Source organism: Acartia tonsa, chromosome 2, assembly GCF_053477335.1.
Source record: "Acartia tonsa isolate MP-2025a chromosome 2, ASM5347733v1, whole genome shotgun sequence".
NCBI lineage: Eukaryota > Metazoa > Arthropoda > Copepoda > Calanoida > Acartiidae > Acartia > Acartia tonsa.
In genome coordinates, this window is record NC_137261.1 from 52,315,093 (window position 1) to 52,328,685 (window position 13,593).

A 13,593-nucleotide genomic window follows, 5' to 3' on the forward strand; every position below is an offset into this window, starting at 1 on the left:
TTACTAAGTATGTCATAGGTTTATATTTACATATAAAGTCTTAGTTATTTGATACCTATTATTTATATTAATGTATACTAGTATGTACTATATTTACCCTTCCTATTTATATGATGTAATACTATATCTTATGCAGGGAGGGTGGAGACATTGGACTTTAAATTACACCGGTACTCACCGGTTTAATAAACACGATTTCTTAATTGATGGCTTAAAAACTTTTGGAATGTTTAATTTTGATTTTGGGGATAAATCGTCCAATGTCTTATCCCTTTAAATCCTTGATATTATGTAAATTCTAATTATAAATGAAATATAATTAACTAATGATTTTTTTCTATTTTTAGGGCGGTAATTATGACACGCCTACTATACAGCTTAAAAATGATTTAAATGGGGTAAGTTATTTTTTATTAATCTTAATTTTTTATGTATGTGGCCTAATTTTAATTAAGCCTTAACTGATTACATTTGCTTTAAGTATTTACTTAAAAATTATTTGCTTTTACTCAATGAATTTAGGCTATAGTAATATAATAAATAACTGAGCTTTTTTTAAGCAATTTTATTAGATATATTTAGCCCTGGTAGGTATAAAATATGTCTAATAGGATAAAGCAAAAGAATCAACAATCACCAAAAATAAGGCTCCATATTTTAGAATTGACACATTCTAAAATCACCAAAAATGGAAATATGCTTAAATACTTATATGCTTTATTTTTATACATTTATTTACATTACCAAGAGGTTTGGGGATGGGGGGGGGGGGGGTTGGAAGAGGGGCTAGACTGAAATTTGTTTAAATTTTGAATGTATGTCAAAATATTTGACTGTTTTTTGAGTGGGTATGCTTACATGACTTTAAAATGGTATTTAATGAGAATTTTTCTGTTTATTTTAGTCATTTTAAACAGCTTGTTTTGTTCTTGTAAGGTAAACTGTACACAATTGATTTTAAACTTAATTTTAACTCTTTAAATTTAAACTTAGCATAATTAAAATAAAACTAGTTTGCTCGTTGCTAAACATTTCTATTTTTATCATTTTGCGTCAGAATAAGATTTATTTTACAGTATCTAAATATAACCTGTTGTAAAAATAAAAATAACTTCCCAGAAAATATTACATTATTTTCAACCTACATCCAATGTAGATTTTTAAAAGCGAAGCTTTTATATAATTAGGTTCGGTCCGTTCGTCCGTAACGGATAGCTTTTTTCGTTAATTTAGGCATGTTAGAATTGTCCTATCGATTTTAAATTTTGCATGGTGATTCCTTTAGTAATTAGGTACGATTTAGAAAGCGTAGCAACTCTAATCAATACCAAAATGTCCGTACGTCCTTTTTAAACATGTTGATTTTTTTACTTTTTTAAAAACAAATTTTTATGTAATCTAATCATCCGATTGATCTGATTTTTGGTATATTGATTCCTGGGACAACAAAGTATAATGTAATAAGCGAAGCAACTCTAGAATCAAGTCCTAAAAATGTAATTATGTCCATAAACATTATCCTGTATCAAGAAGTTTTTCAACAAATTTACTCACAATTATGCTTTGACTCTTATTCATTTATATTCTGATTATTCAGTTCTGCAAGTATACAAGTGTTAATGTCTGTTTGTCCTACCGTTTCAGTGCTTCTTCTTCTTCTAGGGCGTTCTGTACCGATAGTACACTGCCTACTGCTCGTGCGTTTGCACTAACAGTGTCTGGCCTACATGTTTTTAAGGAGAGAGAGAACTCGGCTACTGATCTCCCCCTCCGTTGCCAAAAAAAAGACGGCTGCAGGTTCCAGGTTGCCCTGTACATTACAGTTTTGTCTCCTCTGGCCTCCTGGTCGGTTAGCCATCCGGATGGATGTTCCCGCTTGGACCACGTGGAGGTCCGACCATACCCCAAGCACCGTTTCAGTAAAAACAAGGATGACAACATCCATAAAAGCGAAGAACCGTTTCAGTGCTTCGCTTTTATGGGTGTTGTCATCCTTGTTTTTATGTTCTTCAATCCCATTAAATTGGTCCTTACATTTGTCTTTACGATATGTGGAAATAGTGAAAACTGAAAACAACGGGGATTTCTAACTGCCAGGTTTGTAGCTGGCCGCATTGGCTACAATAAGCGGCCGTCATTTGCTGCTTGACAAGCGATTGTAATGAAACAGCTGTGTGCAGCTTATTGTCAATCCCAGTGGCGAGTTGTTTTTTGGCATCTGCGGCAGCTAAAGTGTTAGCCGCTTAATTTTATTTCAACTGTTATTTAATGACAAAATAACGCGGCTTTAAGCCGTTGCAGCGGCTAGCGTGTCAGCCTCATAGTAAAAATACTATTGTGTTCATTCATCCTCTAGATAAGTTGTGAGTCCTCAAGCTGTAGTGACGTCACACATAATAATGTTCAATTTATTTTACAGTCTCTCCGGTGTGTTCAACCAAAAATTTCGAGGACAAAACTCTTTGTCTAATAAAAGATTTTTTTTGTGGATATATTAGTTTTTTCTTCCTGCCTTTGATAGCATCGGGGGAAAAGCAGGGATCTTAAGGGATAAGACAATGGACTCTATAGTTGAAAAGTTTGGACACAAATAGTTTGAACTAGCCAATCAAAATTCAATAAAATTCCCAAAGTTTATAGCCACCTAATGAGATAACATGTTATACAAATGTGGGTACCAGTATAATTTACAGTCCAATGTCTCTTTCCTGTGAGGAAGAAAGATTCGTAGATTAAATGATCTATCATATTTTTGGACACATTTTTGAAACCCCTTGTTTTACACATAGTATAATATCACATATTCATTTTACTCTATTTCCGTGGTCAACTATATTACGCACAGCTTTGTATTTATAGTTATTCATTCAATGCGATCATCACAATTCAGATAGATTTATGACATCAGGGGGTTTAATATCCCCCCTCGTCTAACTTTTACTTAATCTTTTTCTTTATGATTTAAATTGAATTTTAAATTATGGTGTTGCCAAAAGTTCCATAATATAGTCTTCACATTCTTTGGGTTCTTATATTAAATATATTGATTGGTTTGTTCAAACTACTATGAATGGGTAATTAAGGGGGGGGGAAGTTTGTACACTTATAGGAAATGAAATTCAGTATCAAAGTTTGGGAGGGACGTGTGGGCTTGTTTTTAAAGTTATCAACCTAATTCTTTTTGTAAAATCTCTTATATGACTGGATGTACACGGAAAACTTTGAAAATTGAATTTTGGTACTTTCCTTCAAGAGGCTAGTGGAGCAAAAGACCCCCCAAAACACTAAAAATATGAGTTCTGAGCTTATTTTTAGAGATATCAACCTAATTTTTTAAATGAAAACTTTTTAAAAATAACTGAACTTAGTAACCATTACACATTTCATTTTGGGACTTTCCTTCTAGGGGCTTGTGGAGCAAGAGACCCCCCAAAACTAAGAGAAGGAGTTCTGAGCTTATTTTTGAAGATATCAACCTGATTTTTTTCAAAAAAAACTTTTTAAAAATAACTGAACTAAGTAACTAATACACATTTCATTTTGGGACTTTCCTTCTAGGGGCTTGTGGAGCAAGAGACCCCCCAAAACTAAGAACAGGAGTTCTGAGCTTATTTTTGAAGATATCAACCTGATTTTTTTCAAAGAAAACTTTTTAAAAATAACTGAACTAAGTAACTAATACACATTTCATTTTGGGACTTTCCTTCTAGGGGCTTGTGGAGCAAGAGACCCCCCAAAACTAAGAACAGGAGTTCTGAGCTTATTTTTGAAGATATCAACCTGATTTTTTTCAATGAAAACTTTTTAAAAGTAACTGAACTTAGTAACCATTACACATTTCATTTTGGGACTTTCCTTCTAGAGTCTTGTGGAGCAAGAGATCCCCCAAAACTAAGAATAGGAGTTCTGAGCTTATTTTGAAGATATCAACCTGATTTTTTTAAAGAAAACTTTTTAAAAATAACTGAACTAAGTAACCATTACACATTTCATTTTTGGACTTTCCTACTAAGGGCCTTGTGGAGCAAATGACCCCCCAAAACTAAAAATAGAAGTTCTGAGCTTATTTTTAAAGATATCAACCTGATTTTTTTAAAGAAAACTTTTTAAAAATAACTGATGTAAGTGACCAGAACACATTTCAGTTTGGGACTTTCCTTCTAAGGGCTTGTGGAGCAAAAGACCCCCCAAATCTAAAAATAGGAGTTTTAAGCTTATTTCTAAAGATATCAACCTGATTTTTTAAAGGAACTTTTTTAAAATAACCGAACTAAGTAACCTTTACAGATTTAATTTTGGGACTTTCTTTCTAGGGGCTAGTAAAGCAAAAGACCCCTGAAAACCATAAATATTAGTTCTGAGCTTATTTTTAAAGATATTAGGTAAGCTGATTTATTAAGGAAAACTTTTTTCATTTAACTGAACTACGCAGCCACAACAGATTTGCTAAAAATCAGGTTGATATCTTTAAAAATCAGCTCAGAACTCATATTTTTAGTGTTTAGGGGGATCTTTTGCTCCACAAGCTGCTAGGAGGAAAGTCCCAAAATGAAATGTGTAATGGTTACTTAGTACGGTTCTGTCTAAAAAAGTTTTCTTAAAAAAATCAGGTTGACTAAGTAACCATTACACATTTCATTTTGGGTCTTTCCTACTGGGAGCTGGTTGGGCAAAAGACCTCCAAAACACTGAAAATATGAGTTCTGAGCTTATTTTTAAAGATATCAATAATGTAGTGGTAATCAAGAGTGTGTAATGGTTACTTAGTTCAGTTATTTTAAAAAGTTTTCTTATAAAAAATCAGGTTGATATCTTTAAAAAAAACTCAGAACTAATATTTTTAATTTTGGGGAGTCTTTTGCTCCACAAGCCTCTGGAAGGAGCGTCCCAAAATGAAATGTGTAACAGTTAGGTACTTAGTTCAATTACATTAAAAAAGTTTTCTTTGAAAAAATAAGGTTGATATCTATAAAAAAAAAGCTCAGAACTCATATTTTCAGTGTTTTGGGGGGTCTCTTGCTCCACAATCCCCTAAAAAGAAAGTTCTAAAATGAAATGTGTTATGGTCACTTAGATCAGTTATTTTATAAAAGTTTTCTATAAAAAAATTAGGTTGATATCTTCAAAAATAAGCTCAGAACTCCTGTTCTTAGTTTTGGGGGGTCTCTTGCTCCACAAGCCCCTAGAAGAAAAGTTCTAAAATGAAATGTGTTATGGTCACTTAGATCAGTTATTTTATAAAAGTTTTCTATAAAAAAAATTAGGTTGATATCTTCAAAAATAAGCTCAGAACTCCTGTTCTTAGTTTTGGGGGGTCTCTTGCTTCACAAGCCCCTAGAAGGAAAGTCCCAAAATGAAATGTGTAATAGTTACTTAGTTCAGTTATTTTTAAAAAGTTTTCTTTGCAAAAAAAAATCAGGTTGATATCTTCAGAAATAAGCTCAGAACTCCTTTTCTTAGTTTTTGGGGGTCTCTTGCTCCACAAGCCCCTAGAAGGAAAGTCCCAAAATGAAATGTGTAATGGTTACTAAGTTCAGTTATTTTTAAAAAGTTTTCTTTGAAAAAAATCAGGTTGATATCTCTAAAAATAAGCCCAGAACTCCTTTTCTTAGTTTTGGGGGGTCTCTTGCTCCACAAGCCCCAACAAGGAAAGTCCCAAAATGAAATGTGTAGTAGTTACTTAGTTCAGTTACTTTTAAAAAAGTTTTCTTTGAAAAAAAATCAGGTTGATATCTTCAATATCTTCAAGAATAAGCTCAGAACTCCTTTTCTTAGTTTTGGGGGTCTCTTGCTCCACAAGCCCCTAGAAGGAAAGTCCCAAAATGAAATGTGTAATGGTTATTAAGTTCAGTTATTTTTAAAAAGTTTACATTTAAAAAATTAGGTTGATATCTCTAAAAATAAGCTCAGAACTCATATTTTTAGTGTTTTGGGGGGTCTTTTGCTCCACTGGCCCCTTGAAGGAAAGTACCAAAATTCAATTTTCAAAGTTTTCCGTGTACATCCAGTCATATAAGAGATTTTACAAAAAGAATTAGGTTGATAACTTTAAAAACAAGCCTACACGTCCCTCCCAAACTTTGATACTGAATTTCATTTCCTATAAGTGTACAAACTTCCCCCCCCCTTATTTTATCGTGCTTTGTCTTATCCCTTTAGATCCCTGTCAAACATGGAGGTTGAGAAATTTAGGAAAGTTGATAGATATTTAAAAACCCTTTGTAGTAACTCTAATTATAAAAAAAATCTATTATCCATTTACGTAAATGTAATAATATTATGTTTACATATTATAGTTTTACTATATAATACAGAGCTTCAGTATTTGTTTAGCCATAATCCCACACAAATTATCGTTTACATATTTTCAAGCATAGCAACTCTATAGTAATCCTTATATGTTTTTTGTACAAATAACTTTTTATTAAAAGGGAAAAATTATCAGTAATCTTAAGGGACGATTTGCTGTTAATTTATGTCAAATACACTTTCTGTATATAAAGATCATTGTTGAAAAGTTTAGACACTAAGGATTAAAAAGTTTTTTTTGCCAACAAATGTTTATAAAACTGTGGGGACTAGCTAAAGTCCCCTCCCTCCCAATGAATTTAAAAAATTTATTTATATTGCTTCTGTCATAGATAGATATTTCAAAATAAATATGCAATTTTTATAAACTTGCCCTCTTTAAAAATGCTGTGGGCTCTTTTTAGACAACTACTACTTCTATGGCTTAAATAAGAAAGAATGAAAAAAAAAAGGTTGGGTTGAAATATCAAGTCTTGACACAAAATTCTGGTTCTTTGTCTAGTTACACAATTCATTGAACCTTGGACTTTTAGATATTTTAAGATATTTCTTTTAAATATCAAGGGCTGTGTTGGTACATTACTTTAATTTTATCCTTGTTATTTACATATTTTAGATATTTCAAAGTCAATTAGAGAAGCATTTTTACTTGGAATTTCTGGAAAAGTAGAAAGAGGGGGGGGGGAATAGAATGTTGAAATTTAAGGCAGGGTAAGGGGGTGGGTAGGGTGGGGTGAGATAAGTTAAGTGTAGGCCTTAAATAAATTAAACTGCATGAGTAATGCTTTGACAGCTTTCTTTTGTTTGTTGGGGGGGGTGGGGTGAGTGGGGTACAGGCCCGGCTGCAGCTTCAGTTATAAAAAGAGAGGGGGGAGGGTTGTGGCTAATTCTTCATTTTCCATAAATATTTACTTGTGATTTCCCTCCCCCCCCCCCCCCCACACACAATTGCACATAACTTAAATAAATTGACGTCAAGACTAAATAGTATTGAGAAAAAATTTAAATAGAATGGAGGCCAGGGGTTGGGGGTGGGTTGTCAAATGAGGTCCATGACCGTTTTTATGGGATATTGCAGGTGATTCTTTGATAATGAGTAATAATGTCTCTTTGCTTTTTTGTTAGCGCTGTTGTTCATTCAACCATATACAAATAAGCTTTTATATACAAAGACCAATAGGCCATTTTCAGCTTATTTTCTCAATTTTTACTTTACTTTAATACATTTTGTTAATGTCGGCTTATATTAAGAGTTGAAAAGGTTTTTTTTTAAATATTTAACTTTACTAAACAGCTGTTTTTTTTAATCAATATAAAATGAACAAAAGATAAGATATAGAATGGTGTCAACACTTGGGATCTTAAGGGATAAGACGTTGGACGATAAATTGGTAAATATACCACCGATTATGATAGTCCAAATATCTCCTTATTTACATTTAAACTTTTGATTTAAAGGGTTGAGCACTTATAGTTTGGAACTGGCCGATAAAAGTACCCGAAGTTTTTACGCCAACGAATGAGAGACTAAGTTCTTAAAACTTTGATGACCAGTATAATTTTCAGTCCAATGTCCCCTCCCTCTCATAAGTTGGAACAATATAAATTGAATAACCATCCACATACCACACTAAACATTATAACTGTTTTATAATTTGTATAATATTATACCGTTGGTCTGTGTGTTCTGTCTGATTTTGCTATTCTTAGAAATTTTACATTTTTTCTAGATTTTTTTAAGAGATTAGGCCAGTTCATAAATACCTATTTTTTTTGTAGCCAAGAAGACAAAAAAAAACCTTTTATTCACGCATTTTTCTAAACAAGTTATGCCACCTTTCTTTCAATAAAAAAAGTTACACAATCCGTTGTCTTTGAAATTTTCATTGCCCAAATTTTTCCACTGATTGTCTTTGTTATCAATTTTTAGGGTTAGCAACAACTACTTTTTTTCAGTAAGAATTTTTACAGTTTTTTTAATGAAGGTATCATATGATTGTTTCTTACTTGCAAATATGTCTTAAGATTTAATTTATTCCCATTGCTTTATATTGCTTTTTACTACATATAATTGTAAGTTTTGATGCATATTATTGCAAGAAAGTTGAAAAACTGGAAAAGATTTTTTCATGAAGCAATTCTTTCCTTGTTACGTAAAATAATTTGGCGGCTCTTCAAGTTTAGGGACCTGAAGGGATAAGACAATTAACTAAACCCTAGGATGGTAAACCATATTACCCCTTTTTGTGGAACTAAATATTGGTTAAAAAGTGATAATAACCTAATCAAGATTTGATAAAAAAGTTTTTAAGTCAATGACTCGGAGAAGGTTTTTTTTTAAAAACTTTGGGTACCAGTTTGGCAACGTTCCCTTCCTCCCTGTTCAAACTAAATTGAAGATAATTTTATTTTTCAATAAAAATGAATTTTAAGATTTATTTTAAGTGTATTTTTACCTATACATTTTGTGTTAATATTAAACCTTTTTACATGAATGTAACATGTGTTTTATATGATTAATTTTCCGTGTAGGTACAATATTATATTTTTATTCATAAAAATATTTAAATTTTCGATTGAAAATCGTTTAACAGTCTTTTACAATATTTTTACCAAATATCAATTTTAAGAAATAATAATATTGATTTTTAGCATTCATTTTATTTGTTAATTAAATCATAACAAACCTTCAAGATTAATAAAATGAATTTCATAAATTTTTAAATATTTCAACAAAAAAAAATATTAGGTATCATGAATATAAAAAAGAAGATTTAAATTTTATGAAATTATGTTTCTTAAACTGGTCATTTTGATAATACGGTATATTTGAAATGTTCTCGTGACATGATAATTAAGTCCTGTGAAAATATTTCACTTATTTAAAATCAATTTTTGTCCTTTGTTTGTGAAATTGAATTAGATAACATTGAAGGTGGATCAAAGTATGATTTGATGGATAATTATATTGATGGTTATAAGACAGATTTGATCAGGGATCTTAAGGGATAAGACAAATAATGATATTTAGGTACATGTCTAAAGGTGAAAAACAAAGCTACCCCTTCGATTCTGTAGATTAAAGTTATTTGTTGATAAGTTTTGATTTTACTAGTTTGTAGACAACAAATTAAAATTTTATTTATTTTTTTTTTTGTAAACGAATAAATTAAAGTGGTAACTTACAGTGCAATTTCCCCTTCTTCCCTGTATTTATTTTTTTTTATTTGGGATCAGTTGAACATTCCATAGCCAGAGGGGGTAATTAATATTTATTTGAAGTAATCATAGATTATGTTTCTTTATTTTGGATTAGTTTAAACCATAAAGAATCAATATTTCTTTAAAATTAGTTCATTTTTTGTTAAGATATTTAGATTGTTTTGGTTAAGCCCCGTAGGGTTTTTGATATGGCCAGACAAGATGTTTTGATATTTAGATGAAACTAATTTGATGATAGGCAATAAATGATACGATTTTGTACATAAGGTTTAGTATTTGGGAAAGGTTTATTAACTTTAGTCTACAAAAGTGAAAGATAATCTTATCAAATATTGATTTAAGTTTTAGAATCGGTATTTTATTGTTTATCAGCCATGGTATTTATAAGGCTTACGTACACTATTGGACTACTGGTTATCTGTCACCTCTATAGACTGACCGCTGTACATTCTTATAAATAAATGGTCACTCATGTATTTTGTGAACTAGAGAAACGTGACATAAGATTTAAAATACTGGTCCCCAAAGTTTAATAAACACATTCTCCTATTCGTTAAATTAAAAATTTTGATACCTTTTAAAAGCTTAATTGGGTTGTACAAACTTTCATTGTCTTATCCCTCAAGATCCCTGATATGAAATCGCCTGCATGCACGTGACTCAAATAACGTGACAGTTTTAATTACAAAACAATTAGACTTGATATTATTGAAAGGTAGAAATATGTGTGTGTGGGTGTGTTCAGGCGCCTGGCGGGGCAGCAGCAGCAGCAGGAACTATAGAGGTCATGGTATCCACACTCTCTCGTAATAATTCTCCGCCCAGAGATACTAAATACGCAGGGATGTAAAGGGATAAGACAATGGCCTATAAATTGATGTACATCCCCAACAAAATTGCCATTCTGTAGATTAAAATTATTGGGTGAAACGTTAACTCAACTTAAGCCAACAAATTAGGAAACGTTATAGTTAAACTTTGAGGACTAGAGTAATAAACAGCCTAATGTCCCCTCCCTCCCTGCTAAATACTCTATTTATCTCCTTGAGAAATAAGCAATAGGCCACAAGTTTATGTTTGTGTTCCTATACATCTGACTCATAGCTTTCCTTACTATTCTCGTTTATATGTGTAATGTATATTCTGTACTAGTGGCGTCGCCCTTAGCTTTTAGGGTAATCATCATATATCACATTTCTTTTGTTAGAGAGCAATAGCTTTTTTCTTGGGGGGTTTAATACATTTTTCGCCAAATATACTAAATCCTAACCTAGTCCGCTAATTATCCTACATAGAGCCGTTTGCAAGATCTTACAGGACGTAAACACATGCAACTTTTTACGTTATATAAGAGTAGGATAATATAACTATCTAAAAATTATACATTTTATAATTTCTCCAACCCAAAGAACTCTTGCATCGCGATATGAGTAACATTTTTTTAAAGGAAATGTCAAATTGTTTCCAAAAATATCCCATCAAATGGGATAATTAGTGTTAATTATAAAAATAAAATACCTATTACCTATACATCTAGATTAATATATTTCTTTTAGGACCATTAGCAAGGAGAAAAGGGACTTTGGACTGTAGTCCCCAAAATCTTATAGTAACGTTTTCTTAATCGATGGTTTAACAACCTTGGGGACTTTAATTGAAATTTTTGATTAGTTGTTTATTTTAGTTGAGTGTCTAAACGTTTCAATCACTATTTTTAATCCACAGAAGGGGTGATTTATGTCCATTGTCTTATCCCTTTAGACCCTAGACCATTAGGGTTACTTTTGTTATAAATAAACTACAAGTTACTTAAGTAACACATATAAAGCAAGAGTTGTAAATTCCTCGACAAGATTGGCAAGTTTCAATTCCAGTAAAGTTGCATAATTAGACATTGACACTAGATACTAGAGGAGAGAAGGAAGGTGTCCTTGGGTGTACACAATTGCAAGTCTTGATGACACGCGGTACCCCCCCTGCCACGCCACCAGACACCCCTCAATGCTACACCCCCCGCTATGTGACACCTCCCCTTGCAATGCACAGAGACTTAGAAGAGAGAGGTGTGTAGGGCTTCTTCAAAGAGTTGCAAATAAGAGCAAATTGCATTTTATAAGATATTCCAGGGCGGCTGGGAGGGGGGGTAAATTGTAAATTAATCTACATACCTTTCTTTCCCCATTTCACCATCCTATACATAAGGCATAATGAAATCTTCAGATGGTTGTATTAATTTTCTGTCCATTCACCTCTCCCTCTTTCCCTGAAGATATTCAGAGTAAAAGCTTGGTCAAATGGTTTATTTCAAGTGTTTTTACACTAAAAACTCTGTAATTTTATAGTTTTTGTAATAAAATTATGTTCATCCTTTTTCATTATAAAACACAGAAATACTCTTAGATTCAACTCTATGGAGTAGACACTTCTTTTTAAAAATATTTTTTATAATAATTTTGATATTTTGAGATTCAATTTTTAGGAATTATTTGAAATAAATTTTAAATGTTTTAAAATAAAGTTTTTAATGTGCTTTGTTAGTTCCTCTAAATTTCAAAATTAATTTTAATAAATGAAAAGTGAGATTTAAATATTTTAAGACAGCTCTGTTATGTAATGATTAATTTTGTAATTATATGAGGTAAAGAGGCGTAAAAATATAGTTATACATTTAACATACAGAATTTCAACTAATTGATGCTATTATTTCAGAATTTTACTCAATTTTCCTCTCTCTATTTTTAAGTAATGTTATAAATTTGGAGATATTTAATTACCTTTATCAAATGCCTAATAACTTATAATTATTATATGTATTTATATCAATAATTTGCCTTATGTTATGTTATTGGCACACTTAACTTGTCCCCCTCCCCCTAATAATAATAAGACTACTTACATGATATACAGGGATCTAAGGCATAAGACAATGAACAATAAATTGATGTACCTCTAAAATTCCGCTTTACAGGTAGATCAGAATCACTGGAAGAAAAGTTATGACACTTAATATTTGTACAACAACCCAAATAAGATTTGAGTCCAATGTCCCCTCCCTCCTTGATAATGTATTTCTTACTTAACAACCTAGATAATCTGTACTGCAGGGACTTGTATGCCAGTGATTGATGGAAATTCGGGTCGCACAGATATTTCTTTAACACTTGACTAGCATGAATTATGTACTTACTTGTAATAGATTAGGCCCAATTTGTTTAGATATTACTGTTGGTTTAATCAATATACTTTTATTTTTTAATTAAAACAAGCACTATCTAAAGGTGTCCTACATAAAAAACAAAAGTACAGATTACAATGAATACAAATGTTGACATATTATCTGAGCGGCCTGAATGTAAATACAAAGTATAACAGTTATTGCTCGCAAGCTCTCAATTGTTATATGCTGCTAGAGAGTAAGGGGTGGATACATTTAAATGTTTGGTTATCACTTAGACAACAATAAAGGGGGGGGGGGTAAACTGGTTAGCAAGGAATTATTGTTATAATGTGGGGGGGGGGGGGGGGCTGGGGAGTCATGAGTAGGACAAGTTAGTTGATTGACCCCATCATGTTACCATGTTAAAAACAGGGGGGGTGGAGGGGTACTTTAGTAATCTTAATGGGGTGATTCTTTCTTATTTTTATTATTTAGGTACATTTTTATAAAGGGGGGTGGGAGGGGATGTTGTATATTGTATTTGGATCAATATGTCAGAACAAAAGGGAAGTTGGGGGAAAGAGGGTTTTAATGGTGTAGATTTATACCAAAAACATAAATTTTGGGAGATAAATATTTCAAGCACTGACCCTAATAAACAGCTGATTTCCCCCCCCCCCCCCCTTTAATTCCTACTTCAGATTAGCGAAATTAGATGAATGAGAGGGTAAAATGATATAGAAATTAAATAGGGGGGCGAGGTCATAGCTGATTAATTCTATTTTTATCAGTTTGAATATAGGACCTATAAATTATATTTATAAAGTCCAATTAAACCGAGATAAATTTTTATAAAGAAAAGCTTTTAATAAATAATAGCATACTTTCAAAATTTTATTTAATGA

The 13,593-nt window shown here is 31.8% G+C and overlaps 1 protein-coding gene across 1 annotated transcript in view; it reads left to right on the forward strand.

Annotated features, from left to right (window-relative positions):
- Su(Tpl) (Suppressor of Triplolethal) overlaps nt 1-13,593 on the forward strand; it is a 95,614-nt gene that overhangs the window by 19,873 nt on the left and 62,148 nt on the right. Inside the window, exon 2 of the mRNA XM_080151290.1 lies at nt 348-398. Within this exon, the coding sequence (XP_080007416.1) occupies nt 348-398 (51 nt within the window). The remainder of the gene's footprint in view (nt 1-347; nt 399-13,593) is intronic.